General features: G+C 39.1%; 1 protein-coding gene across 1 annotated transcript in view; it reads left to right on the top strand.

Moving 5' to 3' along the window:
* Window positions 1-14,994, top strand: part of XKR4 (XK related 4) — a gene marked incomplete at both ends in the record, with an annotated part of 230,850 nt that extends 215,856 nt beyond the window's left edge. Inside the window, one exon of the mRNA XM_082315728.1 lies at window positions 14,048-14,994. Coding sequence (XP_082171854.1) covers window positions 14,048-14,994 — 947 coding nt within the window. The remainder of the gene's footprint in view (window positions 1-14,047) is intronic.
* Between the last annotated feature and the right edge of the window lie 399 nt (window positions 14,995-15,393).

Below are 15,393 nucleotides of genomic sequence, written 5' to 3'. Positions count from 1 at the left end.
TATTCACCCATGGGCTTAGAGCTGCTGCTTCTGAGCTTTTATCAGTTGTTGCTACTGCTCCTGCTGTTGGGAAAAGACTGGATTTTTGTATCAAAATGTTTAGTGTTGTTAGGTTACTAGTGTAGATTGAATGCTTTGTTATTGTTATTCTGTTTGCAAAAATGTGCCAGTGATGGGAATTGATAACTTCTTGATCATCTTCAGTGTCAGAGAAATACCGTGCTAATCTGCTGTCACACCATATCAACAAACCAATAAATCAAATAAATATTAGGTATGCAGCTGACTGCCATTTTCCCCTTTGTGTCTGCAGAGAACCTGATTTAAAGTCACACTGCTGTAAAACTAATACCCTTTTTTTTTGCTCTTTGAGGTAGGTGCTCAGTAATCTCTAAAACATAATCTGAGTCTTTGAGTTCCAGTTACGGGGCCATCATTGTGTTCTATTTCCAGCCTGAACTATACTGTTTCCAGCTTGGAGGACCCTGTTGTAGATGTCTACAGACATGGAAACATTAATTTTTAACAAAATATTGGAGAAGCAGGTGAATTCCAGAAAAGCAGAATGCCTATTAATATAATTTCATAGGTTCTTCAAGTAGCAAAAATAATGAAGCCTTATTTCCTACTGGCTTCTTTCTATCCCTGCTGTAGGAATAAATACATAATGTCCTCATAGCCTTTTCACACAGTGAGGCTACTCCTACCTTGTCCTTAACCATTCCCATCAGAATATCTCCAGTTTTTCCTCAGATCCCCTGGATTGCTACACTGTACTGTTCACTCCCTGCCTTGTTCCCAGTTCTCTCTCATGACTCTGGGTTTGGATGGGTAAGAGGCAATATCTGCTGGGGTTAGCTCAAAGTTATATCTACATGGATTTGCCAGCTGCCAGGAACATATTTATTCACTTACTAATTGGTCCCTGGCTCTTGGAATAAAAATGCCTGAAGGCAAAAACTGCCTGAAATTCAGGCATAAAAATGCCTGAAGTCTGCTTTCCTTTCAGTGGGAACACTTCTTTGGACCCTTCTTTAGCTGCTGTTTTGCCTGAACTTTACAGAACTTCGTATCTTTGAGACATATATTTCTGCGTCAAGTTCTGTTGAAATCACTTGATCATTCTTAAAAATTATCATGGAGCAGACTGATGTGCAGATGCGTAAAGAAACAAGTCTTAAAATGATAAAAGATAAGGTGCACAGAGCTAAAAAATAAGTATAGATTAGTCTGACATTAATTCAGTATAATAGAAAGGTTAACTGCGTACTCAGCTAACAAAGAATTAGAGTCTAGATAGCAGAATTCTGCGAACAATTGTTTCATAAAGGTGAGGTCTTGTTACCCAGACCTGTTATTGACAAGCTTATAAGTTAAAATGATGACAGAAACTATAATGAGTACAGTGGGTTTTTTTTTTTTAAGTTCATGGGACTTAAAATCATATGAGATCTGGAAGTAGAAGTGAGTAGAGCTCACATTAAATGAACTAAAAGCTGTCTTCTAGATGGATATGAAAATTAGGAAAGAATGAGTGAGGAAATGCTTAGCAGCACCTACCAAACACTTGTCCTTGCTCTCATCTTTTTTGATAGAGTTATGAATGATGATCTATAATATTTGCTGGCTGGGTTTCCAGTGACTGGTTAAGTTTCCCCAGGCTTTGCACAGAGATGTGCAGGTAGTTAATAGTGTGTAGGACAGGTTACCATCACAGGTTGATCTGAATCATTTGGTCAAAATTATCACATCCAACTAATTATGTTTTAATACAGAAAAGTGTATTTGGGAATCGAAACAGAGACTACACCTATAGAATGGGAAAATCTCTGTCTCAAAAAAACAGTAATTCAGAAGGTGGCACAGCAGTCAGCAGAGAGAAGAGGTTTTTTGTGGGATCTCAGTGTCAAGTTGTGGCTTCAAGCCTTATTTTGACCCATGGCTGTAGAAGGAAGATATGCAGTAGACACATACTGCTGTGAACACCACCAGTAAGACCACTGTTAAAAGCCTGTGTCCTATTCTGTGACTCACACCTCCTGGAGGATGGAGCTACTGAGGAAAATTCAAAGGAGGGGAACAAAACGGTCCCAGAGCCCATCAATCAACCATTTGGATATAAGACTGTAAGGGACTGATCAGCCCAGAATATCGGGGAAAGGTTGAAGAAATAATTCGATCGTGCTCTATGGGTACTTGTACATGAAAAAAACGTTTGATAGCAGGAGCCAGGGAAGCTTTTTCAATCTTCTAGACAAGCACCAGAAATTGAAATTAGATTAATGTAATCTTGCCATGAGGTGCAGTTTTTTGGCACCAACCACATATAAATATTGAAAAAGCTTTTCAGAGGAAATGTTGAGTCATTATTTTTCTTGGAGTCTTCAAATTGTGCCAGTTTATCTGTCTGTGTGTAGTATATAAATCTAAACATACTGTACTTATAAAGTGTAGACAGATACATAATATTTACCTATGTATATCATGTGGATATATTCTAGATATATCAGAGATAGGTAGAGATACAGTTGTAGATCTTCCTTACTGATAAGGAATGGCTTTATAACTAATATTGAAGACAAAGATATAAACATGACATCTAAAATAATCCAAAGCTGGGCATGAGGTAGAACCAGAATTAATCTCCAGACTTCCCAGAATATGCTGAATATTCTTCAAATAGGTTAGTTAGACTTTGCTTCAATTTACGTTATCTGCACAGTAGGTGAAAATATGGATTTTCTTTTGGGAGGGGGGAGAGGAGGTTAGTGATTGCTTTTCCACTAACAGAAACATAAGTCTATTTAATGAATTATTGTGAAAATGTCTTTGAAGTTTTTCAGACTGAAAGAAACAGAACAAAGAATGAGAACTGTAATATTTCAGTTTGATCCAGAGGAAACTTAAATAGCATCATGTACCAGACAAAGCTAACAGCTCCAGTTTTCCCTCTGCTAAGAGGGATTGCACAAATGCTAAATCAATTTCCTTTTCAGAGTGATACTAATTGCCTTTTGTCCCTGAGCACCGTATCAGGCATTATCCTCAGCATCTCTTCAGAGCTGAAAAGCTTAGAGAAGCTTAAAAGGCAAACACAGAAAAATGCTATATATATAAAATATTTCTTAGACAAATTGTGTCAAATAAGGTACTAACTTCAGAATGACTTTAATGTGCAAGTAGGAGAAATATCAGTTGCTTAATGAGGCTGAAATTTATCCCCTTTCAGAAAGCCAATATGAGCCTATGAACCACTGAAAGCCAATCCTAAACTTATGGCTTAAGGAGATTGAAAGGGAGTAATGGCCCCACGCTATCTTTCTGCATGGAGTCAGTGTTTTGTTGCCAGTGACCTGGTCCCATGCTATTGATTTGTAATAAGACTTAGTATAAGGTATTTGGGATATTTTTCATGCCAAAACATGTCTTGGCTTCTAGTCTTCCGTGTGTTGGATGCTGGCCACTGCTAGTGCAATATCCAAAAAATAAAATAAATCTCTGGTGTATTTGAAATATTGATTTAGCCCTTCCTCTTCCAAATCCCCAACAGACATTTCTAGAGCTAGTGTGATACTGCTATGTGTGTTTTATGATATTCAGTATCTCTTGAAAAAAATACTTAGAAGAAATAGTTTGGATCTGCCAGATACTATTTCTGATATGTTCCACCATATTGCAGCCAGTATGGTCATTTCAGGCTGTTTTGCTTGTGGGATGCTTGTGGAAAACAGCAGCTTGGTTAATAATAAGAATGTATATCTTTCACCAGCTCATTTCAGGCTTAGGAAAATTGCCTTCAGGTATTTAAAATTTGTTTTAAAGTTGCTTTGTCCATGCTTTTGATATTTCTATGGATATTTATTTAGCCACACAGATGATTAAGAGTTCATGTCTCCTTCACTTCTAGCGTTTAGTCTTTACATAACTGGACACACGTATGTTCTATTAATTTAAAAACAACTACTTGGAAATACAACTAACCATCAAGTCTTCTTTGTAGATCATACCCTGATCTCTATAGTATCATTGCATATTGAGAAGAAAAAACAGACATAGAAAAACTATTACTGTAGTAACTTTCCAGTCCTCCCAGGTATTAGGTGCATTCTGCTCCCACATCATCTATCTAAATCTCAGGAAATTATGTGGCAGCTTTGATATTCTCAGACATCCATTCTTTGAGGTGTCCGGTGCCTTATAGGGTCTTAGCAGGTAGCAGGACACATTTCAGAGGAAGGAGGGTTTACAGAAGTTTGAGGTATGTTTCCATGTATCCCTGTGCAAGGAAGTCTTTTTCTTGAATAGTCCTGGAAGGAGGAGATACAGCCTGGCCGCTGAAGCCTGAAAGTTGCATTTTAATGACCACATGTATGGTTTGTGCATGCAAAAATATATTGCAGTGAGATCATCGGTTATGGTGGGTTGGCCTTGGATTGCAGCCAGACGCCCACCTAGCTGCTCACTTACTCCCCCTCTTCAACAGCAGAGGGGCAGAAAATAGGGTGAAAAACTATGTAGGTTGGGGCAAAGACAGGGAGATTCCTTACCAATTGCCATCATGGGCAAAACAGACTCGACTTGTGGAAAATTAATTTAATTTATTGCCAGTTAATATAGATGTGGATAGTGAGAAACAAAGACCAATTAAAACCACACCTTCCCCCCTGCATCTTCATTTTACCAGCCTCAACTTCACTCCTTCATTCCTGACCCTTCTGCCTCCTCCCCCTGAGTGGCATGGGGTGATGGGGAATGGGGGGTTGCGGTCAGTCCATAACACTTTGTCTCTCCTGCTCCTTCCTCCTCACGCTTTTCCTCTGCTCCAGCATGGGGTCCCTCCCACGGGATACAGTTCCTTCAGGATAAACCTGCTCCAGTGTGGGCTTTCCACAGGCTGCAGTTTCCTTCACAAAATATCCGCGGGCTGCAAGGTGGATATCTGCTCCACCGTGGTCCTTCACAGGCTGCAGGGAAATACCTGCTCCAGCATGGTCCTCTCCCACGGGCGCCTGGAGCACCTCCTCCTCCTCCTTCTTCTCTCACCCTGGTGCTTATACTGCTGTTCTCCCTTTCTTCTTCCCCCCACTCCTCTGCCTATCGGGCATTTTTGCCCTTTCTTAAATCTGTTTTCCCAGAGGCACTGCCATCTTGGCTGACGGGCTCAACTGTGTCCTGCAGTGGCTCAGTTGGAGCTGGCTGGAACCAGCTGGAACCGGCTGGAACTGGCTGTGTCCAGCTGTGTCCGGCGCCGGGCAGCCCCTGACCTCTCCTCACGGAGGCCGCCCTGCATGTCCGCCTGCCTGCTGCCTTTAGAAAACAGTTTTATGCAGAATTGATAAGGAAACCAATACTGTTTCTAGCACCACCATGTTTTCCCTTTAACGGATTAGTTTCCAAATCATGTACTGTTTTATTTCTGGCTTTGGTATTGTTGCTTTGAGAGCTGTTATTCTGAAGTTTTACTTTCCTGCCAACTTCTGATGTACGGGCTCAGTGCATACCCGCAGCGGCCCCGAGCCAGCCGCCAGGGTCTGGCAGGCCACTGCCCTGTGAACTGGGAAGGACAGCATACAGACCTTGGGACGGGTGACCACAGTGACTATGGGAAAGAAACAAATACTAATACTAATTTTCTCCCTATTCATGCTCGTACACTGCTGTCGACTAAGTACAATGTCTTTTTAAAAAAAAAATTTGCATATTCCTAAAGAAAAAATATATTTTGTTTTCATAAAATACTGAAATAATCTAAATGGCATTTACTGTGTACATTTTTTTTTTTTCACTTGATGAATATTTTCCCAAAGTGTTTCCAATAAAAGAATTCCAGTTGATCTTGTTAGCAGCCGTGGAGTGAAAATCTGTGTGGCTGGTTCCTCCGAATCAGTGTAATATACCATGAGAAACTTTGTCCAGAAGTTGCATAAGCAAGAGCATATAAAAGCTTAACAGAAAAATAAAGGTAAAATCACAGAAATGTGGATTCACAGAAAGGCGTTTCCTCAAAACTTATGTTTTAACAGGATTTTTTATGTGTCTAGTAGACTACATCTTTTTCTCTTTCTCCTGTTGGGCAGCAGGGAGAAGTGCTACTGCTTCTGCCATTGACTTTATGGAAGGTGTCCATATGTGCAGTGCATTGAACCAAGCAGTGCAGGTGGAGCCTTCTCCCATAGATGGTGCCCTGTCTTTAGCTTAGCTTTATGTTACCATGATGTTGTTTCTCCTCAAGAGGTAATGGCAGGGGTTTTGTTCTGCTTGGAGTTGCTGCAGTCTCCAGATAATCCCTTGATTACTATAAGCTACTTGCAGCAGCCTCAAGACATCAAAAGCACTTTTTGCCAAAAAGAAATGTACAAATCATGGAAATGAGCCTGGAGTCAGTGAGCGTGTTTATGCTGCACATACTTTACTGGAATATAAAGATACCAAATTACCTAACAGGCATGGAGTCTAGCTGTGAAAGTACAGAAGTCTAAGCTTAGCTTCCTAACAGGAGAAATGATCTCATGCTGTCTTGCTAAGCCTGACAGCATACAGACTGCATGACATATATGAGTATCTGATGGTTGTCACTGCCTGTGAAGGACTGAACTTGATTAATAGCTAATAAGGACTCCTGAATTGTAATTTATAAATATAACACATCTTTAGTAGAACAAGAAACTAACAAATACTAGGAAAATGTACTTGTGAGGGAGGAGAAGAGATCACCGGGATGCTCACTCAGCTAGTAACTGGCCTTAGCTAGCATATTCTGACTGCGACTTCAGTTCAAGTATCTTAAAGGGTCAGTTACTTTTACAGATTGATGAGAAGGTAGCAGAGCTTTTGGTTGTTGTGACCCAAAACCCTTTCATCATTAGCTGTCTGTGGAGAAAGAGAGGCCTGAATTACTGTCTCTTGAAAGACAGGAGAGGTCCAACTTTCATGGTTCTTGTGGTCCCTGCATGCTAACTTGGCTTTCTTTATCTGTAGTAGATTTTATTCATAGTTTCCAAAAGAACTCCTGAGATACTAACAAGAAAATTTGGGTAAAAGACTTAATTTGGATTTGGGGGAGAGGCAAAGGGAAACCGTTCTTGATGTTAGCTTGAAATAAAATTATGATCATCATTCAGCTGTAGACCTGTTTAAAGCTATGATGACCAGGATTGCTGCTCAGCAGAAACATCTCAACAGTATGTCTAACAGATTTGCTAAGGTGGATATGACATTGAGTGCAGCAAGAGGCAAATCATTAGGCAGGTGTCTGGTACGGACTCTAGAATCTGCTAAAGGTATGTACAATAAGCCAAACTTTTGTCAGTTGACTTTGGTCCTCTACACAGAGTCCAAACCACCACTGGAAAAAAATTTAGCAGTAGGTAAAATGAGTAAGGTTGAAAGTAACATTTAATGTATATAATGTTTCTAGACTTCCAGGGCAAAGGTCCGTTGTGGAGAGCCAAATTAAAGAAACAGCTGGAAGTTGTCTCACCAGAAGTATCTATAGAAAGCAGCTGAAAGTAATCATGGGAGAAATTGTTCCTATGTATGCTAGCATGTTCTCTAAGCATTATGTAACACTTAGGAGAAGTAATATCAGGCATAAATATGACTTACATTTCAACAAGGAAGAGCTCCTGTCATCCCTTATGCTGCATTACCCCACCCCAGTATGCAGCGGGAGAAAGTTAAGCCAAATGTTGGCAGATGAGCTGATGAAGCCGTCTATATTGCCTTGAATATCCCCAGTTGTGAATGCAGCCTGTGGCAAACACTGGAAATATGAACTACTAGAAATGCGTCCTCAGACACTATCACTCCCATGTTTCTGGGTAACGAACACTCTAAGCAAAACTACACAAGTGGAATATTTCAGTAAGGTGTCTTTTCTATCTGGGCACAATCAGATCTAGTGGCCCCTAAGAAAGAAGAAAAAAGTCCCTTTCTGACCTCAAGCAGCTTGTTTCAATTGCATAGAAAGCCTTCGACTATGATTTAGGACAGCTAATGTAAGACAAACTTGCTGATGTGGGAAAGTGGTAGGTATCTTGGCAACATGCTTATGGAGAATGACCCTGGACAGCAAGGCCACAAGCCTTGGAGTACAGAAAGATATGTTAAGATCAGTGTACAGCATATTTTAGGGGTTGGACCTGGCTGCAGACATTAAGTTAGCAGTGCTTCCCTCTTCTGAAAAAAGAACCGTGCCAGCAAAGACTGTGTCAGCAAGGATCCTTGTACATGAAATGGCCCTGACTATGAAAACTGATGACAGACGCTTAAGGCTGTAAGGACAGATTCCAGTATGGATACTTCATTACAGTGCTACAGCTTACCCCGGCAGGCTACATCTGCAGTCATCGAGGAAGGAAATAACCCAGGTGAGGGCAAGAGTTCATGTTGTTATCCCTTTAGATAATAGGAAAGCATAGAAAAGTAAGCTTCATCTTTAGGTTTCCTCTCACAGCACTGGCCAGGGAATGAGACCCATGGGCATGAAACACATACTGAGAACCTGGGGACACAGTCCCTGATGCAATCAAAAGCTGCCCCTGAAGCATGCAAAGCGTCCTGTGTATTAAACCACGTGTGGAAGCACAGTATATATACCATGTTGTACACTGCCATACTAGTGTATGGGAATAAAGGAATTAGTGCAGAAACCCATAGACTATTGTCAAGCTGCCTGCAAGGCCTCCCCGTGAACATCAAGCTTGTGGCTATACTTGCAGAGCTGTATGGCAGAAGCTGTGTGAATATAGCAAGCCATTTTCTGAAGCTGGAGGAATGCAGTCATGATATACTGTTTCCTACAGGGTTAAGGCCTTAAGGAGGACTATGAATGTTAGAGATCCTTGGCTTTGGTTCAGAGAAGCACCTGGAAGCTTGGATACATATAATGTCACTTCTCCAGCTGGGTAGGAAGCTCATAAAAATAGTCTTTCTTAAAAAATATTTCATGGTCCCAGATCCCAGGCAATGTTGTCATGCCCAAATGTCCTGCTGTGTTTGGCATTCCTGCTTTTACATGAATTTACTCCTGGAAATTATGAGATTAGTACAATTTTTAAAAAGAGACAGAAGCCTTGGCAGGAGTTTGATTTCTGAAATCAGGTTGAATGTCAAGGAGCACTTTCTCTGATCAGTTCATTAATTTGTAGGATTTTCAGCTGAACTGAGGTGTTTTGTACTTATTTTATATAGGATTTATGGACTGATATGATTAGAAAAGAAGTAGTTTATGGACCTGAATATGCCTTTCCTCTCTCAAGTACAAATCAGGAGTAAGATAAAATTGGTGTGAGAATGAGACCCATATTTTTTTCAGTTACACCTCAGTCTAAAGATTATATTGTGGGAGTGGGAGAAAAATACAAACTAGCAAATCATATATGCTGCTTAGACATTGAATTGCTTTCCTCAAAGTTAAATAAATTGTGCACATTTGGGAGAACGACCATGCAAAGGTAGAGATGTCAGCAGGATACAATTAAGTTGTGAATTGCCAAGCAGAGATATAATATGGAAAACCCTTACCTGTTGTGAGCAATTCTGTTTGGATTACTGATGACATTTCAGTCAGATTTCTTACAAATACAGTTGAGGAGAACCTCATTGGCTGTCCTGTAGCTGTTTGAGCTTGCTTCCCTGAAATAATATTACATTTGTGAACGTATCCATCTCTGTATACATTCTATTTTCCCTCATATATGTTTGCTTTCACTTGTGAAAGTCATGTTCCTGTTTTTTTATGTTGTCTTTAATGAGCTGTAGCTCGTTGCATTACGTATTATATTTAAAGTACCAGTACAGACATGCCACGCTCTATGAAATGCAAGAACATCTCTTATATATGGAGAAATGAATCATTTCCAGGGAAGGAAGTTAAAATTGTAATTCAATCAAGGCAATTCTGTTCTTTGTGTTCAGACAGGAAGTGCACTATCTTAAGGACATCTGAATCTCATCTGTAATTACAAAGTTGTCATTCCTCTATACAAATAATATAATTAAGTAATGCAAATTGCTAACAGAATAAAAGAGGTTAAATTGTCTTTTTCACTCAAAACAGATTCTAATTAGTTCCTGCCAGAAAGTTGTCCTGATACAATGCATTATTGGCTAGTCTCACTATTGAGGTCATTGTCGATGGGCTAAGCTACAAAGGCTGTAGGTGGGTAGGTACACTCCCGACTAATTGCTATTCAGAGTTTTTCAGGTGTCCATTTTAGAAACAAACAAAAGCATCCTTTGCCTGATGCAATATGTGAAGTGATCTTTTTCCTGTGCAAAGCCTGCATTTCTTTACTCTTCAGGACAGAACTTTAGAGACCGAATCATCAGACTGCAGAAAAAATTTGAAGGTTTACCTTTAGAAAAGGAAGAAAGAGGAATATGCTTTCATGTTTCCTAAGGCCATTTTACAGAATTCCTGCTTTCCTGGACTTTTAACAGTCTGTAACAGATGAACATATAGTTTCTTGAGTATATATTCACTGAGAATGGCTAGTTAATCTTAATTTCCAAGATCAAGACCCCAAATACAAGACTCTGATATACAAGGCTGTCAAATACACCAGAAAGCTGCTGCGGCGCCCGAAGAGTCAGCGCGGAGGCTGCAGCTGAGCAAGCGGGAAAGCTGGTGCTTGTTCTTCATGAACAGTGGCTCCACAGATCACGGTCCAATCTTTTCTGTTCATTTCTGAAAGGCAAATAAGCCTTCCTGACTGCAGAAGTTAAACCACCTGCACTGTTACAATTTGTTTTCCATAAGGTCTACAGGACATTCTGTTCTTTTTTCCTGGTGCTGTGTTAATGCCTTTAAAGTTTTGTTTTGCTAGTAACAGAAATTTATTTTAGTTCTTCTTTTGAAATACAGATAAAGAGGTTTCTATGAACACATACTCAGCAAATGCATTGTTATGTTCTAATTAATGAATTATCCATTCAGTGCTACAATAATTCACTTTATCTCTAACCATTCCCAGTGAATTATTTATATAGTGACGTTTGTTTATTAGCAAACTGCCATTTGCATCACTTTTACATTATTGCTCTCATTATTAATTATACTTTTAATAATTCTTTAGTGCTTGGTCTCATCAGTAAAGAAAAATGGATAGTGCCCATGAAGCGTTTAGCTCTATCTTAATTCTATATCCCTAACACCATTGCCAATAGCACAAGAGTAGATACATAGACTTTAACTGGCAGTTCTTCCCTTTTGTACATTTCCTTGTCTCCAATATATGCCAGTACCCCTGAGTTTGTTCTGTAAAAGCAAAGGATGTTTCCGTATTAATGACTATTTAAATAAAAGAATTACATTGCTATTGTACTTGTTTCTTTCTGTCCCAGACAATGACTATGAATTAATTAGCATTACAACATTGGAAATTCCTATGAATTTTAACATTTTATTTGGAACAGCCTGTGTGCATTACTGAATGATTTTACACCTCCTAATGCAAAACTGATGATATCTCTACAAACCTCTAGGGGAGTGTGTGAGGTCATTAAAGTTAAATTTGCAAAGAAAATACATGGATTTCTCTCTCACATTATTCCTTCCTGTGCTGATAATGCTATTTTTGAGCTCTTGCTCAGAGTGGCTCATTTGTATTGAAAGATTCTCTTATCCTTTATCCTGTTCATCTACCTTTCCAAACTTTTCATTTCATAAGGGAAATGAACTGTGTTTTTTTCAATACTTAAAATATTCTTACAGGAAAACGAGAACATAGGTTTTCAGCTGTTAGCATTGTCTCCAGAGATAATGGTCACTGAAAGGCAGCCCAGAGTGAAAAGCAAATATACATGTCAGAAATGAAAATAACAATTTATACCACGTCTCCTTCCTGTCTTCATCGCTGATAGTTTGTTCCCTCCGTGAAGGATTCCAGAAGTAACGTTGGTGTTTTGGCATCCAGGCATCTGCATGGGAAGAAAAATGATGAAATCTTATTAAAAATTCTCCCTGGAATCCTAAGTTTGTTCTATATTCTGCTGATTGTTTATGATTATTTTTGTTTTTAAAACAAAGGGGTTTTAAATTCATGGGAGCTCACAACATAATTAGCACCCTGCCAGTGACTGAGGGAGAAACACTGGCAAACACAGTCCCTCCGGAAAGCAATGAATCCCTCCGTACTACTTACTGAGCAAAATCTTAGTGTGTTAAGCCAGGTGGATTGCTTAAATAGATCTTTTTTACTTCAGAATCAGGTATTATATCCATAGCCTAGATTTTTCTGTTTTAAGAGATACTTTTTTTTTTTTCAAAAATGAATAGCAACGTGTATTTAGGCTTAAATTTACCACTCTGTATTAACAAAATTTGCATAAAACTTATAATATTTAAGTAATATACTCTTGATGGTTAGGTTCTAAAGAAAGCTATTGAACAGGGAAGAAAAATACTGTCTATGCATCCAGAACCAAAGGTTGTTGAAATGATTAAACAGCTTTTAACAGCAGACAGAAGAAAGGTTTACTTCATTTCAGTTTGATTTACTTCAATAACTAGTTCAAAGTTAAGGAACTGCTTAGAAATAGAGTAAGCTGAAGCATCATTATATTTAAATGGCCTATGAATAAATTCTCAGTCTGGGATGCTGAGACTTATGAATTCATTCATTAACTGTATATAAAATTTGCTTTGGTAATAAACCAGTTTTAATTATAAAATGTTTGATACATTTTTCCTCTGTATACAACATATTTATTGCAATTTTATTTAAATAATAAATACACTTAAAAGGCTGGGGTTTTGCATTTCAATTGAATTCCCATTTCCATCCAAAGCATCTTGATATGAGTCGTAAGTAAATAAAAATTAATCTTCTAGTAAAGAAGAATTATCATTCATTTCTAACAGAATGCTATGTAAGTGTTAAGCATTTGAATAATTATGCTGAACTATATCACTTCTTAAATGGGAACGTAAGGGATTTTTCTGATAGTGTATGGAGGTAACAGATTAGTTTAGAAACTAGATTCAGTTGCAAAGCAACTTTTTTTTTTAAGTTTACCTACCAACAACAATCAAACCCGCTGGAGGGCAAAAGAATAATACACAGTCAAAATAAGCATAAAAAGGTTTTTTTAAAAAATTTGTTTTATGGTTTTCATATTTTCAAGTAAATAGGAATTCACCAAAAAAGTTTGAAAATCTCATGAGAAATAATTTTATATTGAATTCTTCATGTGAAAAATATTTGACAGGTTTTCCAGAAATATTATATTTCAGGGCCTTATAAATAGGCAGTTCTGTGATATACAGGAGACAGAATGGCTATATGAACATAAAGTCATAACTCCCTACTTTAGGAGCATCTGTACTCAGAATTTTAATTCAGTAGAAAATTCCAACATTTCTAAAATTAATTTAATTTCCAACTGGAAGAAAATAAAGTTTTGACATTTACTGCTTATTAAAATTCTGTTTAAAAGTGGTGGAAATATCAAAATGGGCGATATTTTTCCCCCAGCAAGAGTAAGGCAGTTAGTTTAAACTGTGATGTTACAAGAGTTACATTAATTTATTTTAAAAATGTAGATTTATGCTTACATTGTTAATGATTTAGTTTATATGTATATGATGCTGGTATTTTAATTAGAAAGACTCAGTTTCTTTATATTAGGCTCCTTTAATGACTTATCAAAATTGGAAAATTCATATTCTTTCTTTAAAACAATAACCACAGTGGGTCCTATTAAATCACACAGCTGACAGAGACATTTATTCCCAGCTTGCTCAAAGTTGTGAATTAATGATTTTTTTTCAACATAGAACTGCAGAACTGCTAGAGAAGCATTTCAGAGTGTAGTTTGCTAACCACTCTTTTTCGTGTGCATCCAACATGCCAGCATGCCTATAAGGGGAATGAAATCTCAGCAGTAGAGGTCCATTTCTCAGTGCTGGCTGAGCTAAAAAGAAGTAAGAGATTGTATTATGTGACTGGTGAAGAGCACATTTAAAGCAGCAAGGATCTCACCGGTTTCAGCGAAGTGCTGATATACTAATTATGCCTTAACTGTATCTCCTGTTTCCTCCTAGGTCTTACTGCTGCAGCATCTCTTGTATCCCTGGCTTGGGCTTTGGCTTCCTACCAAAAGGCCCTTCGTGACTCCCGTGATGACAAGAAACCCATCAGTTATATGGCTGTTATAATCCAGTTTTGCTGGCATTTCTTCACAATTGCAGCAAGGGTTATTACTTTTGCTCTGTTTGCCTCGGTTTTCCAGCTGTACTTTGGGATCTTCATCGTGCTGCACTGGTGCATCATGACCTTCTGGATCGTCCACTGCGAGACAGAGTTTTGCATCACTAAATGGGAGGAGATAGTTTTCGACATGGTTGTTGGGATAATCTATATCTTCAGCTGGTTCAATGTCAAGGAAGGAAGGACACGCTGTAGGCTTTTCATTTACTATTTTGTGATCCTTTTAGAAAACACCGCCTTGAGTGCTCTCTGGTATCTGTACAAGGCCCCACCAATCTCTGATGCATTTGCCATACCAGCACTGTGTGTAGTGTTCAGCAGCTTTTTAACAGGCATTGTTTTTATGCTAATGTACTATGCCTTCTTTCACCCCAACGGACCAAGGTTTGGGCAGTCACCAAGCTGTGCTTGTGAGGACCCTGCCGCTGCCTTCACCCTACCCCCAGAAGTGGCAACAAACACTCTACGGTCCATCTCCAACAACCGGAGTGTCACGAGCGAGCGGGATCAAAAATTCGGGGAGAGGGATGGGTGTGTGCCTGTGTTTCAGGTGAGACCCACCGCACCGTCCACACCTTCATCCCGGCCACCAAGGATTGAGGAGTCTGTCATTAAAATCGATCTGTTCAGGAACAGGTACCCAGCGTGGGAGAGACACGTGTTGGACAGGAGCCTGAGGAAGGCGATCTTAGCGTTTGAATGTTCCCCTGCTCCTCCACGGCTACAGTATAAAGATGATGCCCTTATCCAGGAGCGCTTGGAATATGAAACCACGTTGTAAACAAAACAAAAACACAGCTTGAAGAAGCTGCGACGTTACAGTCCAAATTAAGGGTTGACAGTAGGGCTGTAGGAATAACTAAACTGCGTACTACAAGTAGAGCAGCAAGCTGTAGTGTTCTTAGTCTGGCTATCATCATGATTATCATTTGATCCACTGTGTGCAGTCTGTCTGCAGGACACTGATACAGCAGCATCGCCTGAAAGCCTCAAAAAACCCCAAACCCTGACCCACACATACAGATCAGTTACTTCAGCCGGGGAAATTCACCCACGACTCCTTGCTGCTATGAAACTCTGACTGCACAGTACTTACAATCAAACCAACAGGAAGGCTCTGACCAGAGCTTTCAACTTTAGCCAGTAGTGCATTTTATTTTAGAAATGAATGATTGATATT

This window comes from Platalea leucorodia (genome assembly GCF_965183815.1).
Source record: "Platalea leucorodia genome assembly, chromosome: 1".
Taxonomy (NCBI): domain Eukaryota; kingdom Metazoa; phylum Chordata; class Aves; order Pelecaniformes; family Threskiornithidae; genus Platalea; species Platalea leucorodia.
Note: the sequence above shows the minus strand (reverse complement) of the source record. Positions and strands in the feature narration are given on the sequence as shown.